Source organism: Acomys russatus, chromosome 7 (assembly GCF_903995435.1).
Source record: "Acomys russatus chromosome 7, mAcoRus1.1, whole genome shotgun sequence".
NCBI classification, from domain to species: domain Eukaryota; kingdom Metazoa; phylum Chordata; class Mammalia; order Rodentia; family Muridae; genus Acomys; species Acomys russatus.
Window position 1 is genome coordinate 14435329 of NC_067143.1, and position 15862 is coordinate 14451190.

The window sequence follows — 15862 nt, forward strand, 5'->3', positions numbered from 1 at the left end:
CAACAACTTGGGAAGCAGATCAAAAAAGGGAGCTATGAAATTAGGATCCTTAGTCAGCTGGAATTAACAAAAAGATAGATGACCAAACCAAGGGAGGTCAGCCTCCGCCCCCCCGAGGAGATAACCCCTGCTGGCTTGGACTCCAATGGGCCCTTCCAGGTGCCTGGCTTCCATCCCGGTGATTCCGCCACTGGAGAATGGATCATTTGTGGAGCCCCATGTTATGACATCATAACTGCTGGCAAACAAACAAATCACTTTAAAGCGAGTAAAAATAGTTTATTCTGGAGTCAAATTTGAGTGTGCATGGGCTGGGAGTATAGATTTCCGTTGTCCAAGGGAAATTCCAAAAGGCAGAAGGGACACATGGCTACCTGTGGTGCCTGTTAGCCTACCAAGGTGCATGCTGGCCTGTAGGCTCCCTCAGCATCACAAGAATCTGTTACACATTTCAGAGTCCACGCTGGCATCCGAGCTTTATTCACCCCCCTTACCCTGACCTGTCCCAGCTCGCGGACTTCCCTCCCCAACGCTACCCACTCTCCTTATAACCCTGCTACGTCAGCTGTGCTCCACTCCCACATTCGTCCACGCCCTCTCTCTGCTCTCCTTCTCTCTATGGCCCCCTACCCTGGACTCTTGCAGATGCCTCTGGCTGTTCTCTCTCATATCTACAATACTTGTATTTTTGCAACAATTAATGGCAATAAAAATATTTTTCCAGGCTGGAGAGATGGCTCAGAGGTTAAGAGCACTGATTGGTCTTCTAGAGGTCCTGAGTTCAATTCCCAACAACCACATGGTGGCTCACAACCACCTACAATGTGATCTAATGCCCTCTTCTGGCCTGCAGAAGGCAGGCAGGCAGAACACTGAATACGAAATGAATAAATAAATCTTTAAAACAAAAAACAAAAACAAAAACAAAAACAAAAAACAAAAAAACTTTGCCCTTCACTGCACTATGGAATGGTCATGTTGTCAGTTTATACAAGACTAGTTAGAACCATCTTTATTTTACACCGTGTAAGGTAGAGAAAAGAGCCTGATGGTTGTTTCCCTGCCTGCTCAACTTCAGGTTTATTCTCCCGAGTTTGAAAGCTGAGGAGGAATTTTGCCCAGCCCACTGCCTAGCGCTTAAGCATCAAACAAGGAAGAAGTGTTAATGTGTGCCATCAGTTGAAACTGAAAGGCAGAATACAAATGAAAGAAATTATTACAATTTAGTAGCGATGTGTTAAATTTTAGGTACTTAGATTTAAAACAAATAGACTGACAGGTGTGGTAGCATATTCAAGAGGCAGAGGCAGGTGAATCTTTGAGTTCAAGATCAGTGTGAACTACAAAATGAGTTCCAGGACAGCCAAGGCTACACAGAGAAATCCTATCTCAGCAACAACAACAACAACAACAACAACAACAACAACAACCACCACCACCCCAAACCCCCAAGAAAAAACCCTAAACCAAAATGATGATAATAATTACAAATTAAATAAAAATAATCAAACAATTATCCTAATTATTAAAAATCTGAACATCAAATACTAAAAAGAAAAAGTAGTAATAAAATTATTTGGGAATGAACTTTGAATCTAGTTGCAAATGGACACATGGATATTTCCAGGTTTGGCCTGATTTCAATAATGCTGTTCAGAACATCCATGCCTTTGTGTGATACACATTTTCATTTATGTTTAGTAGATTCCTAGTAGAATTCTTAAATGATATGCTAAACTCATGCTTAACTCTTTAAGGAACTGTAGCCAAACTGTCTTCCACAGTTGCTTCACCATTTTGCATTCTCAGAGGCAGTGTATGCAGGCTCAGATTTTCCAGGCCTTAGAAATTCTATTTCCACTGGACTATAAGATAAATAGAAGAGAGCCTTTGGTAATTCAGTTATATGCTGGAGTCTCAATTAGATTAGGCATTTGTCTATGTGCTGACTTTACAGTGGTCCTAGTAACTGAAAAGGGATGACTTACGTTCTGAAACTAAAGGTTCGGTTGTCTAAGGAGAACATGGTAAATAATTAATGACACTTTACTGCAGACCTCCTTGAGCACACTTTTACAGTTGTTCTGGAAAGGAAAGCAACTCTCCTAGAATGTAGGCTGCTGGTGGTTGCTGGTCTCTGAGGGCTGCGGAGAAACCAAGCCCCTTGAAATGGTGTGGTCTACAACAGCACACGGGACACTTGTTCCTATACAGGCTTAACGTGTGTTTCTTTTCAGGTTGTTCACAGAACCCTGGCAGCCATGTTGGGAGCCCTGGCAGCATTAGCAGCATTGGCTGTGGTTGGAGATGTAAGTTGCTATGTTTGATTTACTGGCTTACAAGTAGACGCAGTGCCAGACGCAGGGTAACTCCAGGTGTATTAGCTGTTTTATGTGATGCTTCCATGTGGCTCAGCAGTTAAGAGCATTAGCTGCTCTTTCAGAGGACCCCAGTTCAATTCCCAGCACCCACATGGCAGCTCACAACTGTCTGTGACACCAGTTCCAGAGATCTTACACAGGCAAAATGCCAATGCACGTAAAATAAAAATAGATAAATTTAGAAAAAGAGGAAGTTGTTGCTGGATACGAGCACACACTCATCTATGTGGTATTAGCCTCCATTTGGGCTGGAGAAGGGCTCTTCAGGCATGCCTCTGCCCAGGGTGGGGCCAAGTGGTTTTAGGAGTGGATCTAGTGTCATCATCCAGGAGACATGGAGGTGGACCTATGAAGCTGGGGTTCTGCCCTGTGGCATTGCAGGCCCTTGCGATGCCTGATGTAAATAATGGCGCTCACTTAATAGGAACATGAAGAATACATGAAGGGCAAGAGGGAGCCTGGGTTTTCTTAGGAAGTGGAGAAGAGGGTTGTTGGAAGGGTCACACCGCCTTGCACTCAGAGCCCTCCCAAAGCTGGCCACACACAGAACTGGATTTGAAAGCAGCAGCTTTAGAATTTGCTGGACTTTTCCACCACAAACTATCGACAGGTCATTTGCCGCCCCTAATATGACTCATTTAAATACCTATATAGGGAAGTGTGTTGAGGTAGCTATTTGTGAGGTGTTTTCTTAACTTAAAATGCCATTGTAGAACTAGACTAAAAGCAGCTGTAAGAACGTGAACTCTTTCTTGGCTGGGCTTGCTGTAAACAGTTGCTAAACTGAAACTAAAATATTCCTGAATTCTAAAATTTAAAGATAAGGAAACTTTGTTAACCAGGCATGGTGGCACATGCTTTTAGTCAGGTGGATCGTCATGCATTTGAGGCCAGCCTGGGCTACAAAGTGAGTCCAGGACAGCCAGGGCTGCACAGAGAGATTCTGTCTCAAAAACAAAAATCAAAACAAACAAAAAACCAAAAATCAACCACCAACCAACCAACCAACCAACCAACCAGTTGTTTTCTTGTAGTGCTTAGAATGGAGACCACAGCCTCATACATGCTAAGCAAATACTCCTGAACTAGATCCCAACCCTCAACTATTGTTTTTTCTTTTTAATAAAAGCTGAGTTATGCAAGAAGAAAGATGATGAGATTCACAGGTTTATTTTGAAATAAAGCCGACAAGGGCTTTCGTTAGTGAATAACCTTTTCTTACAGGCTAAGGCTTTTATTCTGCTGGGGAGGGCTGAGACCCACTTCTGCCAGGCAGTGCTAATGCTTAAACTAGTACACGTAGGAATGGTATTGATTGTATTGACTTCAGGGAACTGACTTGGGGAATTGATACTGCTAGCATGGGAAAGAGGGGGCTGTTCAAGCCAGAGGCAGTCCAGGCATGTGGGGTGCTATCTGGGCTGGAGTGGATGGAATTGCCTCTGAGTCTCATGTTCTTGTTCTTATGAATATGGTTCAAACACTCTGTTTCATTTGGAAGATTGGTCTAGTGGCACATAGTAGGCACATGCATCGAGAAGTCCCTGGGTCAGCCAGTGAGCAACCCTTTCCCAGCAGGACAGTCTCTGGCAGTCACTCTTTGTGCTAGTGGCACTTAAGAGAGTAGAATAGACAGCTGTCAATCATATCACTCCACCGAGGAGGGCATGTATGAACTAAACCTGCAACTCCAGCAATAATTCTTTCTCGAGCTTCCAGGAGCAGGATTACTTTTTTTTTCATGAGTGTTTTTGATGTGACAGATGCACTGGTTCATGATCGTTAGTCGGCAATGACAGAATCCAATTTCAGAGGGAACGGGTGGAGCAGCTCCAACTTTGGCCCCACGTGTGGGTTTGCATTAAGGGCAGCCCATTTTCAGCGTGCTCCTCAGCAGGTTGATGCACAGGGATTAATTGGCAAATTTGTGCTTTGGTTACAGAGACCCAGCCTGACCCATGTGGTGGAGTGGATTGATTTTGAGACGCTGGCCTTGCTGTTTGGCATGGTAATTATAGTCCTCCCTGAAGGGTATGGCCCCAAGCCGGGGTCCCTCTCTGTTCCACGCCTTCTGACCCTATCATTATGCTCAAGATGGCGTACGGCTTGACACTTAGGGCTTGATTGAGAAGTGTTAGCACAGGCCCTGCTCATTTCTCCCAGGGAGGAGGGATGCCTGCAGCTCTGGCTTGTTAACTGGAGAATTCAGTTCTAAGGCTTTTGAACAATGACGTGGCATCGTTATTTCCAAAAGTCAGCAATTTTTTTGAGGTATTACTCTTAAAAAAAAAAAAAAAAAGACATACTCCAAATAAGTGAACCATGGAACAATTTGGGTGGTTGGGAAAGTGATTTTGATCATATAAAGAAAAATGTCCCTAAGTTCTAAGCATCTGTCAGTTTGTCATACTGTTCAGCTGTAGCCAGCTTCTAGCGAGGGAAGATGAAGTCATAGAGGACTAATGTAGGATATGAGTTGTAAGGCAGCTAAGCTAGAGCGAGTGAGATTTGGCAAGGTGCTGGACGAAAGTGGGACTGATCACATGGTCTTGGGTCCCCGAGGCTTCATCCGCTGTGGAGGGGGTCTCACTTTGTAAAACACCAGTCACCAGACAGCCTCTTCTTTCTGCTCGCATCTACCCTGGGCTCTAAGGGACTCAGAGCTGCCGCCCTCCCTGAATGGAAAGATGGGACCGAGCTCTGAATCCAGTTTCAGGGAGGAGCCAATAGCTGTGTTGGGTGCTGAGAAATGCACAGGGCTTGGCCGTCTGGATAGAAGAAGGGAGTCTTGCCAGATGTCTGTGATATACTATTTCTAGAAAAGTTAAACGGATGGTGTAATAGTTTGCTGGAACTGCTGTAACAAAACCTGGCGTGCATACTGGCCTGATGAACGAAAATTTATTTCTCGCAGCTAAAGAGGCTGGTGTCTGAGGTCACCTGTCAGCAGGGATGACCTCTGTTGAGGCTCCTTCCTGGCTGTCTTCTCTCCATGTATCTGTGTCCTATCTCATCATCTTATAAGGCCAGCTGTCATGTTCAGTTAAGGTCCACTCTAAGGACCTCATTGTAACCCTTACAAATCCTGTCTCTAGGTACAGCCACATTTTGAGGTACTGGGAGTTAGTAGTTCAACATACAGATTTTGAGGATGAGAGACAGAATTTAGCCTATAGAAATGGCCCGCTGTTTCTTTTTCTCAATTAAAACTGCCTCAGCAGAGCCGGGCGGTGGTGGCGCATGCCTTTAATCCCAGAACTCGGGAGGCAGAGGCAAGTAGATCTCTGTGAGTTTGAGGCCAGCCTGGTCTCCAAAGCAAGTCCAGGACAGCCAAGGCTACAGAGACACCCTGTCTCAAAAAAAAACAAAAACAAAAACAAAAACAAAAACAAAAAACCAACTCCCCCCCCCAAAAAAAAAACCCCAAAACCAACCAACCAACCAACCAACCAACCAACCAAACAAACCTGCTTCAGCAGGCACTTAGATAGCCTTTTTATAGACTATAAGGGTCATGCATAGAATGGGTCTTACTTGACCTGATTTATTCCTGAGACTGCTTGTCCCAGTCCCTGTTCTATCAGACAATGACAGAATGGATCCCTATAACAAGAGAAGGCCACACAGGCTGCCACCCATATGTGCCTACTTACGTTCACATGAGGTACTGCATGCTACAAACAGCCCCACAGGAGCCTGCTAAGTTAAGGAGATGCTATTGACAAGGGTAGTACTGAGTCAAATCTGGCTGGGGAGGATTTGTGTTTCATACAGTTTATTTGAAAAGTGTATTAGGCCCACTGTCTTCCAACTACTTCATATAATTTTATCAAACTCTCACGGCACCTTCATAAGGTAAAGGCCATCCAGAGGTGAAGAGACTTGAAGTACAGAATGGTAAACGAAGCCCATTTCTGTTGTTGTTGTTGAAGGTTTGAACCTGTACTTTCCCACTCAGAATTCACCATGTAGTATTGTGGGTAGAGGGTGGGAAGGCAGGCCTGTGCTCTGAACTTGAAATTCATGGAGGAGCCAGCCTATGTGTTGGCCCTGTGAAGAAGATAGGGTTTGAACAACTAAATAACATAAGGGGACCATATCAGATGTCTGTAAGTTTAGAAGTCAGAAGAAATTGAATGCAAAATAGGAAACCTATCCAGAAAGTTCAGGCTTGCTGGAATTTCTGGTTTATTAAACACAGTATAAATGGGGGCACTGTGTATATTAGTCCATGGGCTGCCTCTTTTTATCACTTGTCATCAGTTCAGACACAGGTAAGCATTCTGGGTGCACACAGGACTGGAGGTCAGCCATTTCAGTACCAACAGTCCAGTTTGTCCATGACCATCAAATTGGTAAGAAAAAAAAATCAGTTTAATTATTTTAGAAACCAAAATGTGGTACAGCTTGAAAGCTATTAAATTTCTGAGTGCTGCTGATAAGGACAATGACGTACAAGAGCCACCTGCTTGCCCATGGCCTTCCCTGCTTCCAGCTGCAAGATTGATGAAGTCATCTTTGGTTTATAAAACAGAGTAAAGATGACATTTGATCTCTGTTGTCAGGGTTAGGTGGGTTGGTAACATATTTTAGGACAATGCCCTGTATAGGAATATACAACACCACCATCTGCAAGAGGTTCTGCTCAGGGCGTTTGTATGTGGGTAGCTGAAGTTGACAGACATGCAACAATACAGAGCTGCTCTTGACCAGAGCTCAAACTCACGATGGGTCACTCTGACATTGTTCTGATGTGGTATTTTGATTAAAAAAAAATCTTTCTCACTACTTTTTTTTTTTTCCTTTACAGATGATCTTAGTAGCCATATTTTCAGAAACGGGATTTTTTGATTACTGTGCTGTAAAGGTAGGTGTAGGGTAGCACTTACTGGCCATACACTAAATAAATATAAATAGCATAAGTGTACTTGTTTATATATACCCAAAGCAATATAGGTACAAATGTGATCAATAATTAATAACATCAATTAATTGGATAATGCTGTTTACTCTCCTAATACTATATATTTAGTAAATTAAAATTTTTAAAATTTCGTCGTCCTTTCAAAATGGCTTCAGGGAGTCTGCGTGTAATTGCCGTGCTAAGCATGATGCAAAAGCAACACTTGTAGTGTTTCCATAAGAAAAGGAAGAGAGCACTCAGGGCAAGAGTTCTCCACCCAGAAATTGTATAATGGTGTTCGAACTGGCTGGTTAGAGCTACACATCAAAATCTGCTCTGCATTTAAGAAGACTCTTAATAAATAGTATTTAATTTTTGGAATTGAACATTTATTTGTTTTAAAAAATAATATCCTCAGCAAAACCTTTTGGAAATTCGGAATGAGAACTTATTTTGGTCTTCATATCTTGGAGTCGTCAGTGGAAGCACAGCATCTATTGTATGAACCTGCTGATTCCGTCTGTTCCTTCCTGTGTGTCCTAGGCGTACCAACTTTCCCGAGGAAGAGTGTGGCCCATGATCATCATGCTCTGTCTCATTGCTGCCATCCTTTCCGCCTTCTTAGACAATGTCACCACGATGCTCCTTTTCACCCCTGTCACCATAAGGTGTGTAGAACATTTCCAACATGGAAATCAAGACCAGGATGGGGCAGATGCGGGTTCTGGTTCTACCACCTGGTTCAAGGTTCCTTCCTCACATCTATCAAAAGGCAAGGATAGCATCCATCTCATCACTAGAGTCCAGCTCACTCACTTCTAACCTAGCCAGTTCCAGGGTGACTGCAGAACTCTAGGCAGGCACAGGGGTCAGCATAGCTCAGAAATACCACGGGGAACTGGAGGACATGGGCCTTGCTTTCCAGGCGAGATCGACTGTCATGGGGAACAGAGGTGAGGACTTCACAGAGGTCATCAGGTACCAGGTTTTTGCCTATGGATTCCCACATTTTCACCTTCCACCTATTCCCAGGGCTCAGTCTTCAGCAAATCAGGGTTTAGGACTTCCAAAGACTCCAATACAAATCTCATGTAGCCAAGGTAGAGGCCCACAGCCAAAGAAGAAGTAATGACGGTAGTAATTCAAAGAAAAGACCCAGAAGGAGAGTTCAGGGTCTCTTCAGAAAAGAGGAAGGCAGATAAGGGACTAAGTCAGCTGGCTTAGTGCTATGGCTGGTGAGATTTGATTGCCCACCACCAGATGAAGGCACATGTTGGCCAGTACCATTCACCTGCTCCAGGTCCTTCCCTCTCCTAGGGCCCTACACACAGAGCACAGTACTCTCTGCAGACTGTGGGGGCAAGCAGAAGTGCATCATCACTGGGATAGCTAAGACATATACGTCAACTAGGAAGAATTCTCATAACTTGTGGTGCCTGAGGATGTCATTGCTGTTGTTTGCTCCTTGTGTCACTCTTCTCACAGGTTGTATGTGTGTGTGTGTGTGTGTGCATGTGCACAGGCATGAGTGGGCCTTCCTTGCACAAACAAGTGCCTTGAACATTTTGGTTGCGCACAGGCCTTATCACTTTCTTACGTTCATCATAGGTTGTGTGAGGTGCTCAATCTTGATCCACGACAAGTCCTGATTGCGGAAGTGATCTTCACAAACATCGGAGGAGCTGCCACTGCCATTGGGGACCCCCCAAACGTTATCATTGTTTCCAACCAGGAGCTGAGAAAAATGGTTAAGTAACAGCACACTAGGGCTGCTTTCAGGAAACGCACAACTCAACGGAGCACTCTATGCAGCGTCCTTTATTAACTAATGTGACCCAAGGTTCCCCTCACGGATTCACAGTGCACACTATTGGTCATAAGGAAAAGATTAGGAGAGGAGAAGTAGGAGAGGCACCTGCAAGATGAAAGGGCTGCATTTAGAAGCTGTGTTGATAGTCACATGATGGGAGGTGGTTTTGTTACTGAGCACATCGAGGAGAAATAGCTTGGAGATTACAAAGGGCTGTAACAGTGGTAAGGACTTCCAGACACACGTGCAATTGGCTCAGTGAAAGTCGCAGCATCCCACGGCTCAGTCATCTGCCCCTGCTGGTTCTGACAACTATCACGTTGGGTTTTTCTGATCTTCCTTTCTGTTGCTGGATAAATTAACATGTGAAGCATTCCCTGTAACTCCCGTTGGGTGCTGTTGCTTTGCTCTGCTTGTCTCTCAGGGCCTCCTTAACTTAAACTCTCTTCATTGTTCTGCTCATCACTCCTTTCTTCAATTGTTCCAGCCTTTTTGATGAGATGAAACTTTGGTGCTTACATTCTGAGCAAATAAAGAATGACTCAGGATACAGAATTCCTGCCTCCTCAGGCTATATTCTCTAAAACCAATAATTATGTTTTATGACCAGGTTGGTTTAAAGGTAAAGTAGATTGGTATTATATTTAAGTCATTTTCTCAGGTTATTAAAGTTTTTTTTTTTTAACTTTAAAAAATTTTAGTTTTATTTTTTATTTATTTTATTTTATTTTTAAATTTGATTTATTCAGATTACAACTCAATTGTTATCCCATCACTTGTATCCACCCGTTCCTCCCTCCCTCCCGCTGCTTTCACCCTATTCCCGTCCCTTAGGTCTAAGACCGAGGGGGACCTCCACCCCTACTATATGGTCATAGGCTATCAAGTCTCATCTTGGTAGCCTGCTTATCCTTTCTTTGAGTGCCATCAGGCTTCCCCACCAAGGGGAGGTGGTTAAAGTTTTTAATGTTTGTTTATTTTTTATTTTCTGTGTATGGGTGTTTTTGCCTGTGTGTATGTCTGTGCACCGCATGCATGCCTGGTACTCACATGGTTAGAAGAGGATTTCCAATACCCTTGACAGGAGAGGGCATTCTATCACCTGTAACTGGACAGTTGTGAGTCACCATGTGGATGCTTGGGAAAAAATCTGGGTCTTCTGAAAAGACAGTCAGTGCTCTTAAGATCCATCTCTCTAGCTCCCCAGGCTCATTTTTAAATTAAGAGAAATTTAAATATTTTCATGAACATCTAAGATATAACTATTGTTCAATCAGACATTTGGGGTATGGATTCTATAGATAAATATAAACTTCAAGGTAGTGTTACAACTGAAGAACTGCCAGAACATGGTGGGTTCTGACTGAGGTTTGGTGACACACACCTGTGCCCCATTACATGGGAGGTTGATGCAATTAGCCTGGCCTATGTTGTGAGAGGTGTTGGAAGATGGCTCACGGATAGCCCAAGGGTTTGTTACCTTTTACCTGTGTAATCATGTCTCATGGCACAGCCGGCCTGATGTGTCCTCTATGACCAATACCTGAGATCCCAATGCCTCACAGTACTGTGCTACCCTTGACCCTCCTTAATGGCAGTAGTTGTTCATAGATACTATTTGAATTCTCAGAGGTAATCATCTTCAAGGCCTCATCTCTCTTACTGGGGCTTAAGAGATATTGTGCAAATTTGCTTAAAAAAATAAATAACAAACAAGGAGCAAAAATAACCAAGGTTGTTGTTGACTTCTTCTCTAACTAATCAGCCTAGGGGTAATATTTACCAATATGAAGCACGTTCAACCAATGACCATGCCACATAGCCTGATAGGCAGGCAGAGAAAGCAGGGAGGAAGGAAAAGGCTTCCTCCCCAGGGCTCCTGTGGCTGTTTCAGTGCTCTGTGCAGACACAGCAGTGGCCAGCAGTGGGAAGACTGGACCGTCTAGCTGGGGAATGTTCCTCCCAATCCATACCATGCACTTAAGTCAAGTCTTAAAAATTAACCATTAAATAACATTATTCAATGTTTTGACCTTTTTTCATCCTGGGGCATCACATTAGCCCCGGTGATGGTAGACTAGGTCTGGTTTGGAGCTATTTGTAAAAGTCTATTTCGTCTCCTTCTAATTCATGTAAGTACTATTTTTTCAAAAAATATGAGACACACAAAAAGGCTTTTATTAGCTGGGCAGTGGTGGCACATGCTTTTACTCTCAGCACTTGGGAGGTGGAAGCAGGCAGGTCCCTATGAGTTTCGGGCCAGCCTGGCCTACAGAGGGAGTTCCAGGACAGTCACCGCTACACTGAGAAACCCTGCCGCACGCACGCACGCACGCACGCACGCACGCACGCACGCACGCACGCACGCACGCACGCACAAAAGAAAAACAAAATGAAAACCAAAACCAAAATAACAACAAGACTAACCATTTCAGACTTACAAGGCATCAGTGTTTGGCTGCAGGTCCCTTGTCTGAAGGTCACCAGAGTCCCCTGTGTTTTGAGCTCATACCCCGCCTCAGCTCTTCCTCAGGCCCACCTCTCATGTATTGCTCCTTTGCTCTTCCAGGGCTTGGACTTCGCTGCTTTCACAGCGCACATGTTCCTTGGGATTTTCCTCGTCCTCCTGGTTTCCTTTCCACTCCTCAGACTCCTGTATTGGAACAAAAAGCTTTATAACAAGGAGCCTAGTGAGATTGTCGGTAAGTACGCACATCTTTCCATGTTGTAGATTCTTACTGTAGTATTCTCCCCCAGCACCAGGGAAAGTCCTCATAAGCAGGAGGGGCATTCTCCCATAGGATTACCATGGAGGTGTTTATTTGTCTCTGGCATGATTAAGTCACGCTTAGGAGCAATGACTGTCCACAGCTACCCCAAACCTGTCTAATAAGATGCTCTCTGATGCTTCAGTCTGAGTTTGCTGAGGATCTATAAAGGGTGGCTTGGTTTTCATCTGCCACCTTGGCTTTTTCCCTATCTATCTATCTATCTATCTAAATTTCAAACTGTAAAATAGAGGTTAAATGTAAGCCTCATAAAATAGCTTAATGTCTTAGGAAGCAATGGATGGCCAACTATCTTTCTCCTTGTCACAATAAGAAGGTGTCTGAGTTAGTCACAGATGAAAGTGCTGTTTGCTCCTTTCTGGCCAACATCTCACATCCTGATTACTTTTCTTTCCTGTGGGACACACTGGAGCTCATAGGAGGTAGGGGATGGAGTGCTTTCCTGCTGCCTGTTTCTTACCGGATACCCTCCTGGAGGGTGCCAAGCATGACTGCCTGAGAACCATCCTCACACTGCTGTTATTCTATAGCTCTGTTTCTGAAGCCGTTCAGAGACCAGATGGTTGGCTGGGTTCATTTATGTTGCTATAACGGTACCCTAGCCAGGCAAGCTACAAGTGAGAGGCTAATTTATAGTAGCTTACTGTCCAGGAGACAGGAAGTCCAAGAGCATGGCCCCAGCAACTTTGCTGCATAACATGGCACCTAGTTTGGAGAACACAAACCAGACATAATTCATTGTAGTAAAAAGTCTGAGAAGTCATGATAACCCATATTAAAACCATGATGTATACATGGTAGCTGAAAGCAGAATGGTCTATGGTTCTTGAGTCCTAGAATTAAGGCATTGCTAGAACAAGAGCACATAAGAATACATTAATAAAAGAATTAAAAATATACTGCTTGAGGGAGGACTTTATTCTTCAGGCAGAGCTGAAATTGCCTTTCTTGCTTCCATGATGACTTTCAGAGCCCCCTCTATCATCTGGTTCCATCCTTACAGCTCCTGCTGCTCAGAGCTTATGCTGGGTGGAAGATGGCATACATTGTTGGCGTGTGACGAACTGTGGGGCACTTGCTGATGTTTGAGGGTCCGGGAGGTTCAGCACCTTACACTTCTTTCTCCGCAGAGCTGAAGCATGAGATTCATGTCTGGCGTTTGACTGCACAGCGCATCAGTCCAGCTAGCCGTGAGGAGACAGCTGTGCGAGGCCTGCTGCTGGCGAAAGTGCTGGCTCTGGAGCATCTGCTGGCCCAAAGGTTGCATACTTTCCACAGGTACCACAGGATTCTTTTTTTTTTTCTTCCAGATTTTACAAAGGAAACTTTTAATAGGATGGTCATTGTGGTATAGGCCAGTATTTCCAAATACACAATTCAAGGGCTGAGTGGGCTACAAGCAAGTTCAAGGCCTGCCTGGGTAATGTAGAGAAATCCTGTCTTAAATAAAAAGAGGCCTCCACAAAAAGTCTGGGCTTATTAGCTCAGCAGAAGACACTTGTATAGGGTGTGTGAAGCCCAGTTCAGGAAGGAAGAAAGGGGGGGAGGGAGGGAAGGAGGGAGGGAAGATATTAAACATATAAACTGAAAGAAATTGAACTCTTGTGTGCTCTCAGTACAGACTCAAATGATGGCAACCCTTGCATATTTGGGTTCCATCTTTCTCCGTTCTTTATTTCCCCTGAGTTGTGTGACTGTGACTCAAGTCTTTACCCCTAAACACCAGGCATACAACTCCTAAGAATAAGGACATCAAGCTGGGCATGGTGATGCATGCCTTTAATCCCAGCACTTGGAAGGCAGAGGCAAATGGATTGCTGTGAGTTCGAGGCAAGCCTGGTCTACAAAGTAAGTCTAGGATAGCCAAGGCTACACAGAGAAACCCTGTCTTGAGAAACAAAAACAAAAACAAACAAACAAAAGATGTCAAGCCGGGCGTGGTGGCACACGCCTATAATCCCAGCACTCAGGGAGGCAGAGGCAGGAGGATCTCTGTGAATTCAAGACCAGCTTGGTTTACAGCTGAGTTTACACAGAGGAACCCTGTCTCAAAAAAACTAGAGAGACAGAAAGAAAGAAAGAAAGAAAGAAAGAAAGAAAGAAAGAAAGAGAAGAGAAGAGTAAGAGTGTCCCCATACATGGTCACAGTGGTCCGCCACACTCACTCCATAGTAAAGCCAATGCCTGGCTATTACACAAATGCTCTTCATGGTCCCAGAAGATCTGCACAGCTGGGACTGGTACCACAGGATTCTGCTTAGATATATATCAGAGGCTCTGTACAGGTCGGGCTTAGTGGTGGCATTGCATGCGGGGCATACCTCATTGCATTCAGATGTCATAGGCTACCCAAGTGAGTATAAAAGATTGTGGATCACAGTATTTGTTAAACTTCCACATTAGTTAATTTTCTATTGCTGTAATTAAACACCATAGCAACTTTCAGAAGGAAGGGCTTATTTGGGTTTACAGTGTGTCTTACCTACATACAGTTCTTGCTATTGCTGTAACAAACACCATGCATCACGCAAAGCAAGTTGAGAAGGGTAGGGCACTTCATCTTTTTTTTTTAAAGACAAGGGTTTCTCTCTTGGCTTTCCTGGATTCACTTTGTAAACCAAGCTGGCCTCAAGCTCACGGAGATCCTCCTGCCTCTGCCTCCTGAGTGTTGGGATTACATGTGTGGGTCACCATACCCTGCAGGTTATTAAATTTTACAGCTTACCTCAAGGAGAGAGGTCAGGCCAAGAACACAGGCAGAAAGTGAAACCATGTCCATGGAAAACTGCGGCTTACTGGTTTGCTCTCTACTATTCCCTCGGCTTGTTTTTGATACAACTGAGACCCGAATGCTACTCACAATGTTGTAAGATTCCCATATCAACCACTAATCCAAAAAATGCCCTGCAGTCTTCTCTACAGGCAACTTGAAGGAGACATGTTTTCCCAAATGACTCTAGTGTCAGACTGACAGCCTAGACAGGAAGCCACTAAAAAGAACCCTTAAAAATTGTGACAGGGCTGCTGAAGTGTAGCTCTTCACAGCTGATGGCTTCTGGTGGGGGTGGGGCTTCACAACTCCCTAGGTTTTGATGGCCTGTGGTTCTCTGTAATGGCCACCATCTGTTGCAGAGAGAAAACTCTTTGGTGAGGGATGAGGATCACGCTTATTTGTAATGTATCAAGAGATTGGATAGCCTTGTTTTGTTCCTGATTTTAGTGGAATGGCTTTGAGTTTCACTCCATTTAATCTGAGTTGGCTATAGTCGTCCTGTAAACTCTGAGTCCCTGGGATGAAGCCTGCTTGATCATGCTGTTTGAGTGTATCTGCATCTTTGTTTACGAGGGAAACTGGTCTCTAATGCTCTTTCTTTGTTGGGTCTTTATGTGGTTTGGGTATCAGGGTAATTGTGGCTTCATTTTGTTTTTATTTTGTGGAATAATTTGAGGAGTACTGAGCTTAACTCTTATTTGAAAGTCTGCTAGAATTTTGCACTAAACCCATCTGGCCCTCAGCTTTCTTTGGTTGGGAAATGATTTTTTTAAATTTAGATAATTTATTCAGATTACATCCCAATTATTATACCTTCACTTGTATCTTCCTGTTCCACCGTCCCTCCCTCTTTCACCCTATCCTTCTCCCCTCAGCCTGTGACAGAAGGGGACTTCTTCCCCTATCATATGACCATAGCCTATCAGGTCTCATCCTGGTGTCCTGCTTTCCTTTCTTCTGAGTGCCACCAGGCCTCTCCACCAAGGGGAAGTGGTCAAATAGGGGCCACCAGAGTTCATGTCAGAGTCAGTCCCCACTGTCCACACAACTGTGGAGAATGCACTGTCCATTGGCTAGATGTGGATAGGGGGTCTAGGTATACTGCACGCATTGTCCTTGGTTGGTACAGTAGTTTGTGCAGGTCCCCCTGGGTCCAGATCCGCCAGCCTTGATGGTGTTCTTGTAGGTTCCAGGATCCTCTGGGTC

The 15862-nt window shown here is 44.3% G+C and overlaps 1 protein-coding gene across 2 annotated transcripts in view; it reads left to right on the top strand.

The window, feature by feature from the left end:
• Window positions 1-15862, top strand: part of Oca2 (OCA2 melanosomal transmembrane protein) — a 274814-nt gene that overhangs the window by 70195 nt on the left and 188757 nt on the right. For both annotated transcript variants that reach the window (XM_051148641.1, XM_051148640.1), the window contains 7 exons: window positions 2238-2309; window positions 4324-4389; window positions 7192-7248; window positions 7828-7952; window positions 8893-9031; window positions 11664-11796; window positions 13014-13161. In XM_051148641.1, coding sequence (XP_051004598.1) covers window positions 2238-2309; window positions 4324-4389; window positions 7192-7248; window positions 7828-7952; window positions 8893-9031; window positions 11664-11796; window positions 13014-13161 — 740 coding nt within the window. The remainder of the gene's footprint in view (window positions 1-2237; window positions 2310-4323; window positions 4390-7191; window positions 7249-7827; window positions 7953-8892; window positions 9032-11663; window positions 11797-13013; window positions 13162-15862) is intronic.